Source organism: Miniopterus schreibersii, assembly GCF_964146895.1.
Source record: "Miniopterus schreibersii genome assembly, chromosome: 3".
NCBI classification, from domain to species: Eukaryota; Metazoa; Chordata; class Mammalia; order Chiroptera; family Miniopteridae; genus Miniopterus; species Miniopterus schreibersii.
In genome coordinates this window covers 104,196,827-104,214,793 of record NC_138103.1, presented here as the reverse complement: position 1 = coordinate 104,214,793, position 17,967 = coordinate 104,196,827, and the positions used below count along the sequence as shown (strand labels likewise).

Genomic DNA, 17,967 nt, shown 5'->3' with positions numbered 1-17,967 from the left:
GCGGAGAGAGGGAAGCCGGGTGGGAAGCTGGTGAGGAGAGTCTCTCTGACACTGGTGCAGACTGAAGGAGGTCAGACCAGGAGAAAAGGGGACATTCAGAGGCCATGAGGTCATTGGGGAGCCTCGCCTGGGGATGGAGCACATCTGTTAAAGTGTAAACTGTTCCTGGAAACCGACGCGTGAGGCCTCCCGGAATCGTCAGCTCTGGGGCATTATCTGTCATCGGGAAAGCAGCATCCAGCAAGCCTGCGATTTCCCTGAAACTCACTTCTTTCCTGGAGGACACGCAGGCTGGCGGATTAAGCTGGTCTCGGGAGGGGCTGCCTTAGGTGCTGACTCAGAAAACACTCCATGAGTGCCTAAGTCTTTACAGTTTATCTGGAAAGTCAACCAACGCTGTCTCCACCCTCCAGGCTGCTTCCTAGGAAGAAAGGCTCGGATGAGAGAAGCTCCAGGGTGTGTGGGTATCAGATCGGGGTTTGGACCCCCCACCCCGGTTGTCCACTGATGGGGTTGCTCTCAAGGGAAGTTGAACCCGGCACCGTCTGAACATCGTGTGACCTGGGATTATAACCCACCGGGAAGTCCACGTGGACTCGGCCCCACACACCGTGCCCCCTCCAGGAGCTTGCTTTGGGTTCTGTGAGCCAGGCAGCCAAGGGAGCCCCCAGGTTCACGTCTCAGGGCCGCCTGCTGGAGCCGGGCCACCAAGACGATGACCACACAGGAGGGGGCCTGGCCCTGCAGAGCCCCGTGGCCTGGTGCTTTTGAGTCAGGGGTGACCACAAGCAAGTCCATGGCCTCGGCCAGGGCAGGGCCTCGAGGCAGCTTCATCGGCAGCAGGATGAGATCCTGACTTCTGTCCAGCTCCTGTCTACTGGACTCGGGTCCCAGATAAGGCTTGTCCACGGGCCAGAGACATAGAAATAGACAAACGCCGTCATCTCGGGAGTTAGCAGATGGGCAGCAAGGCTGTGGTTGGGGCCGAGGGCTGAGCTTGGCCCGTGATCAGAGGGAGATGAATCTGGGTACTTAAGAGGCCACTGTGGTGTCTTTGCCCCATCCCCAGATGCTCCGCTCTGAAGCGCTGGTTTCTATACCTCTGGAAAGCTCCTGCAATGGCCTTCTCTCCTGGAGAAGCTGCGCAGGGACGCGGCTCTGCCCTGAGACCGCGGGCTGGTCGGCGGGAGCGGCAGCGGGAGCCAGGAGAGCTGAGGACCCGGGAGCACCCGGGAAGTGACCGGAGCACGTTCAGAAGCTGAAGCGAGGACAAGTATGACAGGCGGTGAGGGTGACAAGAGCAGGGCCACCTCTACCTCGAGATCGAAGCCCGGCCCCCAGAGGGGGAGACACCGTCTGGGAACACATCCTCTGAGGGGGGGACCGTGGCATCTGCTGAGAGCAGCAAGGGGACGCTCGCAGGGAATGGGAGCCAGGAGGAGTTTGGAAGAGCTGCCAGGAGGATGAGAGAGGAAGCCGGTAGGAGTGGGGTGCGAGGCCCAGCAGGGTCCTGGCAGGAGAGGTCCCCTGTCTGATTCCTGGTCACCTGGGGGGAGAGGTCCCCTGTCTGATTCCTGGTCACCTGGAGCCAGGAGACTCCCAACCTCTAACAACATCAATATTTACATCCTGAAGTCTCCTCTCTAACAGCTGAGCAGGTGAAACTTGAAAACGGAAGTACAACATTACATAAAAGTGGTATAATGGCTTTATTATCTGAAAGGTCAAATACAGATGCTTTTATCAGAGAGCATTTTAAAGGCTATTCATTCCCATTCTGATGACGGTGTTCCTGACCCTACCCAGGAACACGGGACCTCACGCCAGGCAGACATGCTGGGCCTCCGAGGGGCTTCTGCGGCTTCCTCTCCACGGTCACGCGGGGCGGCCCGCACGTCCACTCTGCTGGGCACATGTTGATTCCATCTCAGAGTCCAGGCCTCGGACCCCTCCCTGGGTCTCACCCCACTCAGTGAGGGCAGCTGGAAAGGGGACTGAATCCCTTCGGTAGCCCAGACGGGCAGACCTCACACAGGGGAGGCTGGGGCCCCGCCCCCCTCCGCCCCAGAGTTCTCACTGCTCTTCGGCTGCCGCCTGGGAAACCAGAAGTATCCCCCGGTTTAACGAGACAGGCTTCCCCACCATTCTTGGAAATGTTTCTGTTGTTATAGTAAGAGAAAGGCCACTGGAAGGGCATCCCGCAGCTGTGCACATGGTCCCGAGCCCGGACAGGGGCTTTTATGCTTTTAGTGACCTGCTGTGTCCTCTCAGCGTCCCTGATAGGAGCAGAGGATGTGCGAATGGCCATCTCAGCCAACGGGTGACCCAGGACGCTGGGAACGGGGACAGCCTGTGCCTCCATCCAGAACAGGAAGGTCACCAGCGGCTTCTGCATCCTCAGCTCTGCTCTAAGCAGCGGGGTGGGCTGCGGAGCGAGTTTCTCAGGCACCTGGGAAAACTGCCCCGTTGCTGGAGGCAATGCTGACCCCCCACCCCGCCATCCGCTCTGTCTAGAACAAAACAGCCCAACTTCCCAGCCCCTGGAGGCAGCAGGTAAATATGCAAAAGATCAGCGGAGGCTGGACAGAGGGAAAGGAAGGAAAAGAAAATAAATAATGAAAAAAAGGGACAGAAGCTGCTGGGAAAAGCAGCAGAAGCCAGGAGGCAGGAAGGGAGGTGAGAGGAGGGAAGGCAGGCGCCAGGAAGGCCAGGAGGCGGAGGGTCTGAGGAGAGGTTCCCAGAGGGACAGCCCGGGAAGCCGAGGTGACCGCTTCGTCCCTGGACCATTCACAGGAGCCCCTGGGACCCCTCCTCTCTGCCCAGCCATCAAATTATTGGATTTTAGCTCCGAGAGCCTCACCCAGGGGGAGACGGACAATGCTGGGAGGACGCTCCGGGCACGACCTCCCTACCCCCCGACAGAATGTGAGGAGGTCCCAGAGGAGGTGGGCAGGGGTCACAAGAAAGAGGGAACAGTGTGGGCACAAGGCTCCACCTCCAAGTGCACAATCCAAATTTGGGGTGCAAAGGGCCCCTCGTCTGGAACCCTGGGGGCAGGGGGCTCACAGACGTGGCCAAGCAACACAGGGTGGGGGGGAGGGGGAGGGCCCACCACAACCAGGAGTGAGTGGACCCCTCTGCTTGGTCCCTACCCACTCCCAGGACATAGGCAAGTCCGAGTGCCCTGCCCAGGCCTCCCCCTTCCCTGATGGCCAGCCTGCACTGCCCTGCGGAGGAGGGGAAGGGAGAGGAGACTTCTCGGGGTGCTGCAGACACTGCTGTGAAGGAGAGAGCTCTGGGACAGCAGCCCGGCTGGCCTGCGCCCACAGTCAGGGTGCAGCAACTGGCTGGGGACGGTGGCCGGGGACTCTGCAGGGTGGGTGGGGCCGCAGGCTCATCCTGACACCAGCCTCAGGCAGACACCAAACGGGACAGGACCCTGCCTCTCCACGGTCATGCTCCATGCTCAGAACAGGTCCCGGAGTGGACAGGCCTGAGTTACAACCCCAAACACTCAGAAATCACCGCTGGGGCTGCGGTGACTTCCACATATCAGGGGCTTGGGCCAGAAATTATTTTTAGTGACAGGAAAGCGAAGAGGCATGTTTGCACAGCTGAGCCAGTGGCCAGGAGGTCCTGCCAAACGGGACTGAGCTCTCAACCTCTCCTGGGAGAAAATGCCACCAGCCTTTCAGCCGCACACGCCGGGCTCACCATGCCTCACGGCCACAGGTTAGGGTGTCATCTGCCATCGCGGCGGGGTCCAGCCCAGTGCCAGCCATGAGTCCCCGGTCAGGGCAGCTGCATCCTGCGGTCAGCACCGAGGCTCAGGCCCCCTGACTGGCACCAGCTCTGTGCTCCGCTGGGCAAAGGCAGGGAGGGAGCCCTGCTGTGGGGGCAGCAGAGTTGCTAAAGGTCAGCTGCTGCTGAGCAGAGGCCCTGAAGGATGTGTCTGGCCAGCATGTCCGGGCTGAGTCAGCAGGGGGCTCAAGCGCAAAGCTCTGAAATGTCTGGTGTCTTCCTACCCCAAGCTTGGGGTCAACACAGAGGGGCAGGGAGGCCTCGGGGAACGATGTCCTACGCTGGACAATGGCCCCGAGAGGGGGCAGACCTGCTGGCCCATCCGGCACCCTCCCCAGGGCCCAGCAGAGGTCCGCCCTTGTCCTTGATTTCCCAGCAGCCAGCGTGCCACGGAGCAGGGGGGAGTCCTGTGTGGGGTGCTGCTGCGGACCCTCCAGTCTAATGGGGTGCCCAGGAGCCTCGGGCCACCACCAGGGAGGCGCTCCGCACCCCGCCCCTGGGTTCGAAGGCAAACACCGGCGAGACGTCAGGGCTCATCGGAGGGGAGCCGGACCCAAGGGAGGCCGAGGGGCAGGAGGGAGACGCTTCCCTCCGGGCTGCCCAAGTGCCACCGAGAACATGTCCTGTGGTCCCGGGGACAGCGTGTCTGGACCCCTGAGGAGTGGCCCCGGCAGGCCGCGACCCCGACGCATTCCCAGGGAAGGACAGACACGCCGCCTCGGGTCACTGTCCCTCCCAGCCAGTCTGTCCCAGGCCTCGGGAGAGCTTGTTATCGGAACGAAGGAAATAAATGGCTTTTACGGTGCAAAACGCTGGGGCTTCAGCACCCAGGCGGGCGGGACCCTCCAACGCGGGGCGTGGGAGGCGGGACGGGCTCCCACTCCCCGCGGAGACCGAGGGTGCGGCCGGAGGCCCCTAGATCCCTCTCGGGGGCGGGTCTGGGAGCCCCTCGCACACGAGAAACTCCCTGGTTGTCACCGAATTTTTCAAGTAGGGGTTTGCTGCCCCTTCCCCGCCCCGCGCAGAAGGATGCGGCTCCCCGGCTCCTGGGCCCGCGCCCTCCCGCCTCCCAGGGCGCAGGCGCCGGGCCTTTCCGGGCGGGGCCTCGGCTGCAGTGGGCGGGGCCTCGGCTGCGGCGGGCGGGGCCTCAGCTGCAGTGGGCGGGACCTCGGCTGCAGTGGGCGGGGACTCAGCTGCAGTGGGCGGGGCCTCGGCTGCAGTGGGCGGGGCCTCAGCTGCAGTGGGCGGGACCTCGGCTGCAGTGGGCGGGGCCTCAGCTGCGGTGGGCGGGGCCTCGGCTGCAGTGGGCGGTTCCACGGGCCTCTGGGCGGGGGCGCAGTAAGGGGCGGCCACATACTCGTTCCTCTCCCCTCCCGGCGCCTGTTCCTGGCCCTTTCCCGGTTCCTCTGCGGAAACCTCTTCCAGAAAGTTCTCAAAGTTCACCACCAACTTGTCAATGAGGTCGCTGGGGGCCGGCCAGGGCTTTAGAATCCGCTCGTCCTCCGTGCTCGTGGGGTCGTCAGCCTCCTTCGGGTTCGGCTTATCCTGGAAAAGGGAAGGGACACCCCCGATGGCCATCTGGGGGCTCCACATGAGTAACCAAAAGCTCACTGGGCTCCCAACACCCCGCCTGTGACCAGCCCCCTGTGTTCCTCCCAGAGGCCAGCGTGGAGGCACGTCCCGTGCAGGCCCGTGGGTGGGAGCCGGACAAGAGAGGCCCGTCCCCTCCAGGCCCGTCCATGGAGGACAAGAGAGGCCCGTGCCCTCCAGGCCTGTCCATGGAGGACAAGAGAGGCCCGTCCCCTCCAGGCCCGTCCGTGGGAGCGGGACAAGAGAGGCCCATCCCCTCCAGGCCTGTCCATGGAGGACAAGAGAGGCCCGTCCCCTCCAGGCCTGTCCATGGAGGACAAGAGAGGCCCGTCCCCTCCAGGCCCGTTCATGGGAGCCGGACAAGAGAGGCCCGTCCCCTCCAGGCCCGTCCATGGGAGCGGGACAAGAGAGGCCCGTCCCCTCCAGGCCTGTCCATGGAGGACAAGAGAGGCCTGTCCCCTCCAGGCCCGTCCGTGGGAGGACAAGAGAGGCCCGTCCCCTCCAGGCCCGTCCATGGGAGCAGGACAAGAGAGGCCCATTCTCGAGGAAGCGCCCTCCGCCTGCAGAGTTTCTCCTCCCAAGACCTCAAGGCCATTGCCCACAGTCTAGGCGCACCCTGGCCAAGAGGGCGGCATCACAGGCAGACCCTCACAGGGGGAAACCGTGATCACAGACACACCACTGCCCCCCATCAGAGCTCAGGGTGGCCCCGTGGCAGGCACGATGTCAGCTCTGTCATCTCTGTATCGCCAGAGCCCCCGGTGCCTGGCACCCAGTGAGTGACCGTAAGTCCTGCCCAGGGGCCAGAGCTACAGACTACAAAACGCTTCAGACAAACAGTGCTGCCTGTGAACTCATTTACTCTCCTAGTAACTCTTAACAAGGAGGGACGTCAATAGGGGCCTGCAGGACTGATGAAGGAGAGAAGAAAACAAACATAAATACAAAACTAACAAAAATGAAAATAACTAAGTAAAAATAACTTTTAAAGTGTCCATGTTAAAGAGAGACTTCCAAGTTTAAACAAAGGCTCATATTAAAAATTCGGGCACCAAGAAATACCAGAAACAGTCGTTCAATGATAAGGATGTGTGGGTTATATTTCATCAGGCTTATTTTTACTTAAGCAAGAAATTCAACCTTAACATGTTCACAACAGTTTTCAGTGTAAAACTCATAAAAAAGGAGGGTTTCTGCTTCGGTGTCATTCAATAAAAAAGGCCCCTGCCAGTTAAAACTTGATGACTCTCCCAATCTGAGAAAAACAATTTGGGGCAGCCCTCCCCAGCCCTTGGACACTGCACATGGGTGTCCCCTCAGGGTCTCCATGTGGCCCCTAGGTCCCCTTGGCTGCTTTTCAAATGACCTCAAATAGCCAGGCTCTCTTGCTCCCTAATTAGGTCCTTGAGAGTGGGACCAGTGTCTTTCTCCTGTGGCATCCATGGTAGGACCGGTCCATGCCCAGCACAGGCTGGGTGCCTGTAAGCCTGCTGACATCCTTTCCTTCTGTCCAGAGACTGAGGTCAGAGTGTTTCCGGGAAGGCTGATCCACGTCCAGCCGCTGCTGGACCCTCAGGTCCTCTCTGCACAGAGCTCAGCCCAGCAAGACCCAGCTCCTACGACCACCCGCTCAGTGACTCCCTAAACAGAAACAGGGTTCTCACCTTGAGGTCCCCTCCATGCCACGTGGCAATGCTGCTCTCAGCAGGGTTGGGAACATCAGGCCAACACAGGTGCTTCAACTTGCTGAGAAGAGACAGGGTTTTCAAACAGGAGTGAGTCCAAAGCCATCTTACGTGGATGGGACGGCAGGGCCGAAACGGGGGGCTTTGCTGACGGGAACCGCGTGGCTTCCTATGAAACAAGGGCAGGCTCCCGGCCTCCGGCTCAGACTGGGAAAGTGCAGCCATTTGGGGGTGAAATTGCCAGTCACCCTGGGACATGACAGGAGGAGACCTGTCCCCACACACAGCTTCTCCTACCTTTCCCTCCCCACCCCTGCTACAGACATCACCATCGGGGGCCACTTCGCTGAGGTTCGTCCTCTGGGAAGAGCAGGGCTCTAAACATTAAAAGCTGCCCACACTTTAGTTGGGGGGTTCTCGGAGCATGGTCCCAGCCAGCAGCGGCATCACCGGAAACTTGTTAGACATGCAAAGCGCATGTGAATTTGTGCTAGTGACTTGGTTACAGCCTGCATTCGGGAGCTGAGGCTGACATTGGCGTGACCGTGACCAAGCACAGCTGCTCGGCAGAGGTGGCCCACGATGTGCGATTCTGGAGAGAGAGGCCTCCCAGGGAAGGAGCCGTTGACCTCCAGGGTAGCAGGAGGCTCTCTGGGGACAGCCAAGACCCTGAAGACAAGCTTGCTTCCCACAGTGGCCAGGAGGCAGGACCAATGCCCCTGCAGCCAGCCTTCCTACACCCCACCACCAGTCAGGAGCTGAGCCGAGCACATGGCTGGCCAGCACCCTAACTCCACGGTCCAGGGGTCCACAGCTCCCGGCCCTGCCCAGGAGAGGAGCTCATGGCTTTGAGTCCTCCTGCTGCTGCCAGGGACCCCTCTAGACACCGAGAGAAAGGGCCTTCTCCCAACTCTGCTCTCAGATGCCGAACTCAGTGGATAAAGCCTGTGGGGCTGCTTGTACTCCCCTCCCCTGGGGGCCTCAGAAAAGCCTGGGCCTGGTGCACGGGGCTGTGGGTGGGGACGGTCCTCTTGTTGGTCAGAACTCTGTGAGCCACGGTACATAATAAACTCAATGGATTGAAGCAGATAGTAAACGAACGGGCACCTCCTCGGTGGTGGCCCGCCCTCCTCCACCGAGACCTTCCCCTGCCCCCAGCCCTGGTTCTGAGGGTGCATGCCAGTTGGCCACACTCACTTGGGTTTTCTGAGACTATACCCCACAGTCAGGACGGTGAAAATAAGCAGCCCTCCTCCGACCAGAGCGGCGACGAGGCAAATCTCCAGGACGCCTTCGGGAAAGGGAGAGCAGGGGTCAGCAGGGGCCCGCTCCTCAGGTTCTTGGTAAACATCAAAGGTTAACTTCCTTCTTTCAGGAGCATCGGCAACACTTCCGTACTATTTCCTTTCAATTCATGCATGTTCGTTCAATTAAAAAAGAAAACTTGGTGTTTGCGGCTCCCACCCAGCTCTCCCTGGATGACAGCGACAGACATCGTGCTCACAGGCTCCAGCTTCATCCGTTTAGTGACTGTCTTTTGGGCAAACAACGCTCTGGGTAATAAAACAAGCGGCAATAGACAGGAACTACGGGATCCCTGGTCTCGCTGGGCTTATGTTCCAGGAGAAGAATTCAGATGATAGACAACACGGGCTTCTCTGAGAAGTGAAACTGGAGCTCATGTTAATAATGAGAAGGAACCACCCTGCAAAAATACGGGGAAAGCTTCCCAGGCAGAAGCAGCAGCAAATGCAAAAGCCTGGAAACAGGGGCAAGTTCAGGAGCATTAACAGCAGCAGGAAGTGGTGGGAGACAGGTCAGCAAGGGGCAGGCGCCAAACCCTGAAAGCTACTCAAGGGAGTTTGGATTTCATTTAAAATACAACAGCCCTGGCCAGTTTGGCTCAGTGGTTAGAGCACCTGTCCTCGGACTGAGGGGTCCCGGGTTCCATTCCAGCCAAGGGCACTTACCTTGCTTTGCAAGCTCGACCCCCGGACCCAGTTGGGGTGTGTGCGAGAGGCAACCAGTTGATGTGTCTCTGTTACATCGATGTCTGTCTCTCTCTCCCCCCCCACTCACTTTGAAAAGCAATAAAAACATACCCTCGGGTAAGGCGTAAAATACAACAGAAGCCACTGGTGGGCTGCAAGCAGGGGCCTGGGGTTCTAAACTCTGGCTGCCATGTGGAGGCCAGATGGGAGGGACTCGACGATGGGAGCTCTGTGATCTGCAGACCAAGACTAAGGAGCTGCCAGGCTCAAAGGCCGCTCACTCTCAGTTCGACCCCTGAGGGAAATGCCATCAGCTACTACAGTTGGCGCCTAGTGTTGTGAAAGTACAGCACAATTTCAAAAGATTTTAAATAGCAATTTCAAAAAGAACTCCAAAAACGCAATGTGAGCCCATAAAAAGAGAGCGTGTTTTCTAAGTAAAAACATCCCATGCTCCACATTCCAGACCTGTGAGGCCGTCTCCATTCTGTTGAAGACGCGATGAGCAAGGGGATTTCCAGAAGATTTAGGGCTGATTCTTTTTAGGTGTTACTACAAAATGTGTTCCTTCATTTTCATTATTTATTTATTTGTTTTTTAAATATATTTTTGTTGATTTCAGAGGAAGGGAGAGGGAGAGAGAGAGAAACATCAATGATGAGAGAGTCACTGATCGACTGCCCCCTGCACGCCCCCCCGCTGGGGGATGCAGCCCAAAACCCCAGCATGTGCCCTGACCAGGAATCAAACCCTGACCTCTTGGTTCATAGGTCAACGCCCAACCACTGAGCCACGCCTGCCTGGCTGTTCCTTCATGAGGAAGGAGCCAGATGGCCAGTCTCCCCCAGTTCTGCCCTCCCTCCTCTCTGCTCACCCCCACAAGCCTCCCGGGAAGGTCCATGAGCCCGAGAGCAGATGGCTGCTCTCACGCAGGCACTGCTCTCCCACTGGCTCCCCTGCCTCTGGAAAACACCATCTCTTGCCAGCCTAGGAGAGAAGCTGAGGAGCTGGAAGGACATACTCACTGATTGACAGTGTTTTGAAGCTGATCCTGGTACCGTTGGTGCCCCCAGCGCTGGTGCTGGCCATGACCTGGACAGTATAAGAGGTCTTTCGGGTCAGAGACTCCAAGCTGTACTGCAGGAGGCTGGAGTTGACCGTTGTGGCTGAAGAAAAAATGCGGACGTCAAACACCACAGCCGAGAAACACCAAAATTAGAATGCTAGGGCCAGGCTTGGCCATCGCATACCCAACCCCTCTACCCATGTCCTCCTTAAATTAGCTTTATCAAGGTGGGTCAGGGACCTAAATACAAGAACTCAAACTATAATACTCTTAGAAGACAACATAGGACAAATCTACTTGGTCCTGATTTTGGCCAGTTTCTTAGATGTGACACCAAACACACAGGCTCAAAAGAAAATAGATTGCACTAGACTTCATCAAGATTCAAAGCTTTTGTGCATCAAAAGACACTACCAGCATGAAAAGACAACCCACAGAATAGGAAAAAATATTTCAAATCATGCATTTGATAAGGAACTTGAATCCAGAATATATTTTTTAAAACCTCTTACAACTCAATAACCAAAAGACAACTCAACTTAAAAATGGGCAAGGAGATGGCAACTCTCTCCTAAGAAAATATACAGATGACCAAAAAGCACATGCAGAGATGTTCAACATCATTAGTTACTAAGAAAATGCAAATCAAAACCACATTAAGACAGCACTCGTACCCACCAGGATAGCGACAATCGTTTTTGAATTAGAAAGTAAGGAGTGTTGGTGAGGATGGAGAAATCGGAACCCCGGAACCTTGCTGTGAAATGGTGCAGCCCCTGTGGAAAAGCTCGGTGGTTCTCCAGTAGCTAAACTACAATTATCATGTGACCCAGCAGCTCCTCTCCTGTGTCTCAAAGAATTAAAAGCAGGGGCTCAAACAGACATTTGTACACAGACCTGCCAAGACCCCATTGTGCAGTGTCCACAGGAGCATTAATCACAGGAGCCAAAAGGCAGAAGCCACCCAAATGTCCATCAGCTGGTGAGTGGCTAAACCAATGTGGACTGTCCACGCAACAAAACATTATTCGGCGAGAAAAGGGGATGAAGTACCAACACGCACCACGACTTGGGTAAGCCTCAGACACCGCGCTGAGTGAAAGAAGCCCGACACAAAAGGCCGCGTCGGGCATGACTCCATGCATATGAAATTTCCAGAACAGGTAGGTCTGTAGAGACAGAAAGGGGTTCTGTGTGCCAGGGGCCGTGGGAAGAGGGGCCAGGAAGTGACCGAGTGGGATGGAAACAGGAAGTGGCGATGGACACGTAACATCATGGATGTACTTCATGCCCCCTAATGTATACTTCCAAATGTGTAAATGGTACATTTTACGTATTTTATCACAACAAAAACTCAGCCTTACAGAAATCTAAGCTTAGCCCAGAAATTAGGATGTCAGCAGGTACTGTAGTTTCAAGAAAGTCGTATGATTTGGCAGCGGACAGTAGGCGTCTCAGGAAAGGGCCCTTCGCTGAGGTAAGTGCCACCAGACAGGGTCTGTCCACCCTGCACCGTGGTCCAGGCAAATCCCACCTGGAGTAAGAGGAAGCCTGTCCCCGCCTGGCCAGGGCACATCATATTAACCCCTCCGGCTCCTACAGCACATTCAGATACCGAAACTCCACTCTCATTTGATTCCAAAAACCTCAGCAGGTAGGTGCACTTGGCCCCATTTTCAGAAAGGCTCAGGGAAGCTAAGGGGCCTGTCGGAGGCTGCAGCCACCCCGTGGCCGGTCGAGCTGTCGCCTCTATTCGGGGCTCTGGGGTTCTTCAGCTTGGCTAGAAGCGCACTTACAGAATTCCTCCCCATTCTCTGCTTGGTAAAATATGGTGTAGTTGCGGATGAAACCGTTTCTCTGATTTTTGGGAATCTCCTTCCACGTGATGGTGACTGCCTTCACACCGATGTTCTCCGCCTTGGTCACGGGACCTGCCGATGGAACTTTACAAGAAAGAGGGTAAACCGTGAATCGGCCCAGCAGGTCCTGCCCCCACGGGGCTCTGTCCAGTCCTCAGACCAATGCCTGTGTTGGAGGTGGGGCAGGGAGGGGCTGATGGATCGACTCGTCTGGGAAGATTGTTCTCTGTAGTCACCCATCCTGAACAGGAGGGAAGAGAGACTTTCTCATGGACCTCACTCTGATTGGACACCCAGCTGTTCCTGTCACGTCTGCCCTACACATGACCAAACAGTCGAAGAGCTGCGTCCATGGGCTACTGTGGGAGACGATGTATTTTCCACTGTTGAGTCTGGAAGATGTTAACTTCCAGAAAGATCAAAATGAAGTCTGCGAGGTTCACCAGTAAGACCCTTGCTTATTGCTACGCAATTAGAAATAATCTTCGAGCGTCTCCAACTTAGAATCAACTCCGTAGAGTCTCTAACTTGGTCTTAACTAAACATTACTTCTGCGCTGTTTTCTCAGTTCTGTGGTGACTCTGGGAAGTCATCTCATCTGTCTGAGCCTCAACTTTCCATTTGTGAAATGAGAGGCTTGGACTTGATGATCCCTAATGTCTACCCTGCTTTGAAATTCGGCGCGTCTCTAACCTGACCTCCACCGCGTCAGCACATGGAGCCACTGCATACGCCAGGTGAGGCAGGACAAGCTCCAAGCCCACAGGCATCCTGGCCTCAGCCGAAGGCTGGACGGGCCCAGCGTTTCCTTCCCCCACGGGCCCCTGTCCGCACATACCGCCTTCTTTGGCGTAAGCCTGGACAGAGTATGGCTCGCACACTCGGTCTTGCAACACGGGATACACAGAGATGTTGTAGCACCAGAAAGGTGTTAGTTTATCTGTAAAAAGAGAGAGAAACAAGCATTAAGTGAAGGGTGTGGCATGTAGAAAGAATGCTAGACTGAGAGTTACGACCTAAGACTTATAGAAGATATTCTATTCCTCCACATTTCCTCATCTGGAAAGTAAGGAGGTTAGGTTGGATGCTCTCTAACGTCTATTCCAGTTCTAACATTTTCAAATTAATTCTGAGAACTGAACCCGCACCCCTCTGATGAAATGCCAGAGCCCCCAGGAAGGGAGAGGAAAGAGGTCAGGCTTCTCTCCATCACTGGTCTTGCCGTAGGACATGGGTGCTGTCCACGGCGTGCCACCCTGAATTCTTCAGTTCCTCTGTCGCCTGCGCCCCTCACAGGTAGTCTTCGTGTGGATGTGGCTGAGTATTAGGAGAAGTTTGGGCTGACGGGACTAGGGGGATACAGCCTCACTCGTGTGTCTTACAGGATCAGGGACGTCCTTGAAGAGAAGGCTCTTCCCTGCATCAGTCACCTGGGGAAGGGGCCCAGCCAGACTGAGGGGCCCCTGGGTAGGACAGATGGACACACACTCTGGGGTCACCCACGTGGTCGTGGTATCTGGGAAGAGGTCTCTGATGGCGGAATGAAGAGGACGCTTCCCACCGGGAAACAGGCCCTGGACATGGTCTGACACCCACGGCGCCTTGTCCCAGCGCTGCCGGGAAACGCAGGGAAACGCCACGAAACGTGCACTCGCCAGCTTGTCAAGCGGAATCTACTCAGGAGGAGCGTGTGGGGTCCTCAGTGGCTACCTTGCCGGATCGTCCAGTTCCTGGCCCCAAACACCGATTCCCAGCACAGGGCGGCGGGTTCAGGGTCCAAATCTGGGAACCACTCCACCATCCACGCGTCCGTGTCCAGGGCGGAGCTCTGCCACGCCACCACCAGCTGGTCCCCAGAGAGTTGGGCCTGCATGGCCTCGATGCACGGAAACGCTGCAGGGGGAGGGAAGGAAAAGCACTGCTCACAGCCACCAGCTCACCTCCAACCCACCACCTCGGCACCGCTCACACCAGGTGGTGAAGAAGGTCAGAGCTCAGGACCGCCCCTGCTGACCCCCATCCCACGGTGGTACTTTCACGCCTTCGACTGTCCCTTTCCCTCACCCCACCTTCAGTGATCGAGTGCCCCCTGGATGTTTCTTCATCTCCGCAGAATGTCCTCTCACTGCGATACTGGTGACTAAAAGAACTTGCCTTCAGCAGGTGTCTCTGCAGGTCTAGATGACAGCGAGCCTGAGACCCAGGCTCAATCTCTAAAGGTGGGATTTCAGTCACCACGATCCTGAGGCAGTGTGAGGGGAGCTGGGAGACCAGTTTCCAAATCCTCATTCTATGAAATATGCACTCATTACCGGTCCTCCGTCATTCAGCAAAAAATGTATGAGCAGTTTCTCCAAATTCAACACAGCCCCAGGGGCAGGAGGAGACAGGGAGCCTCCCTGGGGAAGGGGCTCTGACTGTCAACACCTGTGCTTTCCTGTGACCGGCGTGAAGCTCAGTCACTCCAGGGCCAGCGACTCCAGGTCTCAGATGCCACTCTGCTCCCCCTCAGCCCCTCCCTCCGCCTCTGCCCCTGAGCACAGAGGCCCCTCTGCTCTGCACCTGCCCGGGGCCAAGGTCGCCCAGAACTCAGGGGAGCTCAGGCCAGAGGAGCCTGGAGGTGTGTCTGCTCCGTTCCCTAATTGTAACGATGGGAGGTGGAGGCCCACGGAGGCGAGGGAGTCACGGGTCAGCCTCACACAGCACCTGTGACTGCAGTTCTAAGTCACCTATTAGCTCCAAGTCCAAGGTCCTGGGTCATTTCTCTTGTGCGCACTTGGAGTCACACAGGCGTGGGCCTGAGTCTCACCTGGGAGACCACAGGCCGATCACCAAGCTTTCCTGACTCCCAGCCTCATCATAATTGGTTCTAATGGCGTCGACTTCGGGGGCTGCTTCAAGGGTAACATGAGGTTAACCTGTGTCATCTTAGTGCCGTGTGACAGACACTGATGGACAACACTGGGCCTCATACTCAATGATCGCTAGACTTACAACAGTGATTATAACTGTTCTCCGGTTGACTCCACTTTATTAAGCAAAGTTCTATAAAACACTGCTTTCTTATATGTCTAACACAGGCGTCCATAAACCTCTGTAAAAAGAAATAGTAAATAAAGAGCCAAAAAATAAATATTTCAGAGTTTGCAGGCCAGATGTCTCTGTCACAAGCCACTCAACTCCGCCCCTGCTGGACAGGAGGCAGGGACACTATGTAAACAAATGGGTGTGGTTGTGTCCCAGTGAAACTTTATTTGTAAAAGCTGGGGTCAGGCCAGGTTTGCCTACACCTGGTCTGGGGCCGTTGCTGCCGATGGTCACGCTAACGCTTCTGATCAGCGCAAAGCAAGTCCCTGCAGAACGGGGAAGAACCCAAAAACCCCGTGCGAGTTTAGCATAATTTTAGGGACGGTTCAGAGGAAAATAAAGCAGGAGGATCTGCTGCCTACAACTCCTCAAATAAGAATTTTAAAAAGGGGGTTTTATTCTAAAACAGGATGTAAAGCGAGTTTGCCTGGAAACTGTGAAACGTTACAGAAGTAGGACGAGAGGTTCACCGGCAAGTGCAGGCCGAGGAGTCCCCCTGACTTGGTAGTCGAGTGGAGCGGGGGACGAACAGCAGAGTGAGCAAAGAAAACACGAGTAGATAAATTTTAAAAAATTAATATAATAACAAATAGAGCCGCTATAAAAGAAGAAAAGAGAAGAAGAAAAAAATACGAGTGAGCAAAGCAAGGCTGGGGCGGACGTGGTCGGTGCTGCGAGGGAAGGTTTCGGAAGGGGGTCGGCCGCCGGGAGGAACGCCGCAGCTGTGAGCGCTCTCAGGGCTCGGCACCGCGGCCCCGCCGCTCGCTCAGCCCGGGGCAGACACGAGCCGCGCCGGAGCTTGCAGGCGGCGACTGCGTCTCATCGTTTACGAAGTCTGGCTTTCAGCGCGGCCCTGCTCCCAAGGAAGGCTATTTCGAGGGCCCGTTAATTACCAGATCTCACTCTTCCTACCGGAGCCTGAAAAGTCTCTACTTCGCTTCCATTCTGACCCAAGAGAAGCAGCAGCCCTGGAGAGGGCGGGACCTCCTGGCCACCTGGACGGGCGACCATCTCTGTAAGAAGCTGACACTGGACTCACCCTTTTCACTGGCAGCCGGGATCCTCAGGGTGGCCGCTGGACACTGGCCAAGGGAATTATAGGAGACCACGGACACCCAATAGGCCTCGCCGCCCAGAACCAGTTCGAGCTGCTGGTGGGTGGTGTTCGCCGTCTCCGTGAGGTTGGTGGTGTTTTCTGGAAAGTACCATATGTGGTAGCCAAGTGTTCTCTCCAGGACCGGGGCTCCTCTGGCCTTCTGAACAGGGAGGAGACCAAGCTTATTACCAAAAACAGAAAAGGAAAGGCACTGAGCGGGTGATAAATGGTGGTGGGGGGGTAATGTTCACTCTGAGATGCTAAACTACGCGCAGGCCAAATAACGTGGACCGTCCTGGGATGAGCAGCGCACCCTGTGCCGTGACGTCAAACCTTCAAGGGCCAGAAGAGGGGATCTGCTGGACGGTCCCGCGGTGTCAACACCAACATACGTCTAATTCCATGAGGCCAGCTGGGAGCAGGCCGGCGCCGGTGTAAGCAAGCCGGCCCCGTTTCCTCCCGGCCGTACCTTCCCCTCCACCCCACACGGACAGAAGATCATCAGCTGAGACGCTGAGCCAACCCCAAGTCTGCTCTGGCCCCGGGTCACCCCTTGCCTGGAAGCCCCAGGGTGAGAGTCCCTGTGCCCCTACCCCTTGCCTCCTATCTCCGCACCCTCTGTGAGGGGGAGCCCGCCTCCTCGGACCAGGCACCCCAGGCTCCCCAGCTCAGATGGGCTGCCTCTCAGTCCTAAATTGTTGGTGAGAAGCCTAAGATGACCCAGGGGCTCCAAGCCAAGCTCTTCTCTTCAGCCTTAAACGTACATCACCTCGGGTGCAGGGCTTTCACCAGAAGGCCAGGAGCCTGACTCTGCACCTGCCCCAAACGTCTGTGTTTCAGACGAAGGGACGGTGGGGCCACGGTCTCGAATGCACACTCAGGCCACCTACAAGGTGACCTACAAGGCTCTGTGAGCTAGGAAACCACCGTGAGATCAGGGGCATCATGAAGCCTCTTGGGAAGGAAATTCTGGAGGTCAAAGTTCAAGAATCACAGCTCCCCGAGGCGTAAGAGACCGAGGGTTATAACAAGGGAAATAGCCGGAGAGCGTCACCTTCCACAGCAGGGTCACAGGCCGCCTTCCATCTTCCCGGGCAGGTCCCAGGACTCGCCACAGGTCCAGGCCAACGGGAGCTGTAAGAACAGAGCGAGGCTCAGCACCGACAGGAGGGGGTCCCACGGGAGCCTTGAGGGGTAACTGCCACCTTTGGAGAAAGTGGGAAGGGTTTGCTCGTGGGAGCCCGTGGGAGCAGCACTGCCGTAACCAGTGAGGTCAGGGTGTCGTGGCTGAAGGACTGGAATCAGCAAAAGGTAAACGCTAAACTCCTCCTGGATCTGGTGACTTACTGTAAGGTTAGAAAGGAGGGACGACAGACCCCACCGTGACAGCATTTATCGCTCAAATCTGGATTGACATGCGACACTGCACGTCCTCCAAGGCTTAGCATCTACGCAGCGGGGGAAGATAACTGACGAGGAAATAGATCTAATTTATACCATATCCACCTCCCAAAAGGCTGAAGCTGGAAACTTCCGACGTTACACAGAATGAGAAGGAATTAAAGACGAGAGCAGCAGGGAAAGGCTGCACTGCGTCCCTCTCTGGGCTCTAAGCTCACGCGGGCCTCCGGCAGGAAGAGCGCGGAGCTGCGGGTTCCTCAGGCCGGACGGAGACCAGCCCAGGAACCGCAGGCAGAGGCGAGCGCTTTCGGGCTAAGGGCAGTGAGCCCGTAAGTGGAACGTATCGAAACAGGCACAGGGAGACGTGAAGGCCAGCGTGTGGATCACAGCC

At 56.7% G+C, this 17,967-nt stretch overlaps 1 protein-coding gene across 1 annotated transcript in view; it reads right to left on the bottom strand.

Moving 5' to 3' along the window:
- Positions 1–4,642: 4,642 nt before the first annotated feature.
- Positions 4,643–17,967, bottom strand: part of IL31RA (interleukin 31 receptor A) — a 30,094-nt gene continuing 16,769 nt past the window's right edge. Inside the window, exons 6-14 of the mRNA XM_081132607.1 lie at positions 17,230–17,309; positions 16,119–16,335; positions 13,703–13,885; positions 12,831–12,932; positions 11,930–12,076; positions 10,093–10,233; positions 8,274–8,367; positions 7,056–7,137; positions 4,643–5,346 (exon numbers count right to left, since the gene is read on the bottom strand). Coding sequence (XP_080988733.1) covers positions 4,717–5,346; positions 7,056–7,137; positions 8,274–8,367; positions 10,093–10,233; positions 11,930–12,076; positions 12,831–12,932; positions 13,703–13,885; positions 16,119–16,335; positions 17,230–17,309 — 1,676 coding nt within the window. The 3' untranslated portion in view covers positions 4,643–4,716. The remainder of the gene's footprint in view (positions 5,347–7,055; positions 7,138–8,273; positions 8,368–10,092; positions 10,234–11,929; positions 12,077–12,830; positions 12,933–13,702; positions 13,886–16,118; positions 16,336–17,229; positions 17,310–17,967) is intronic.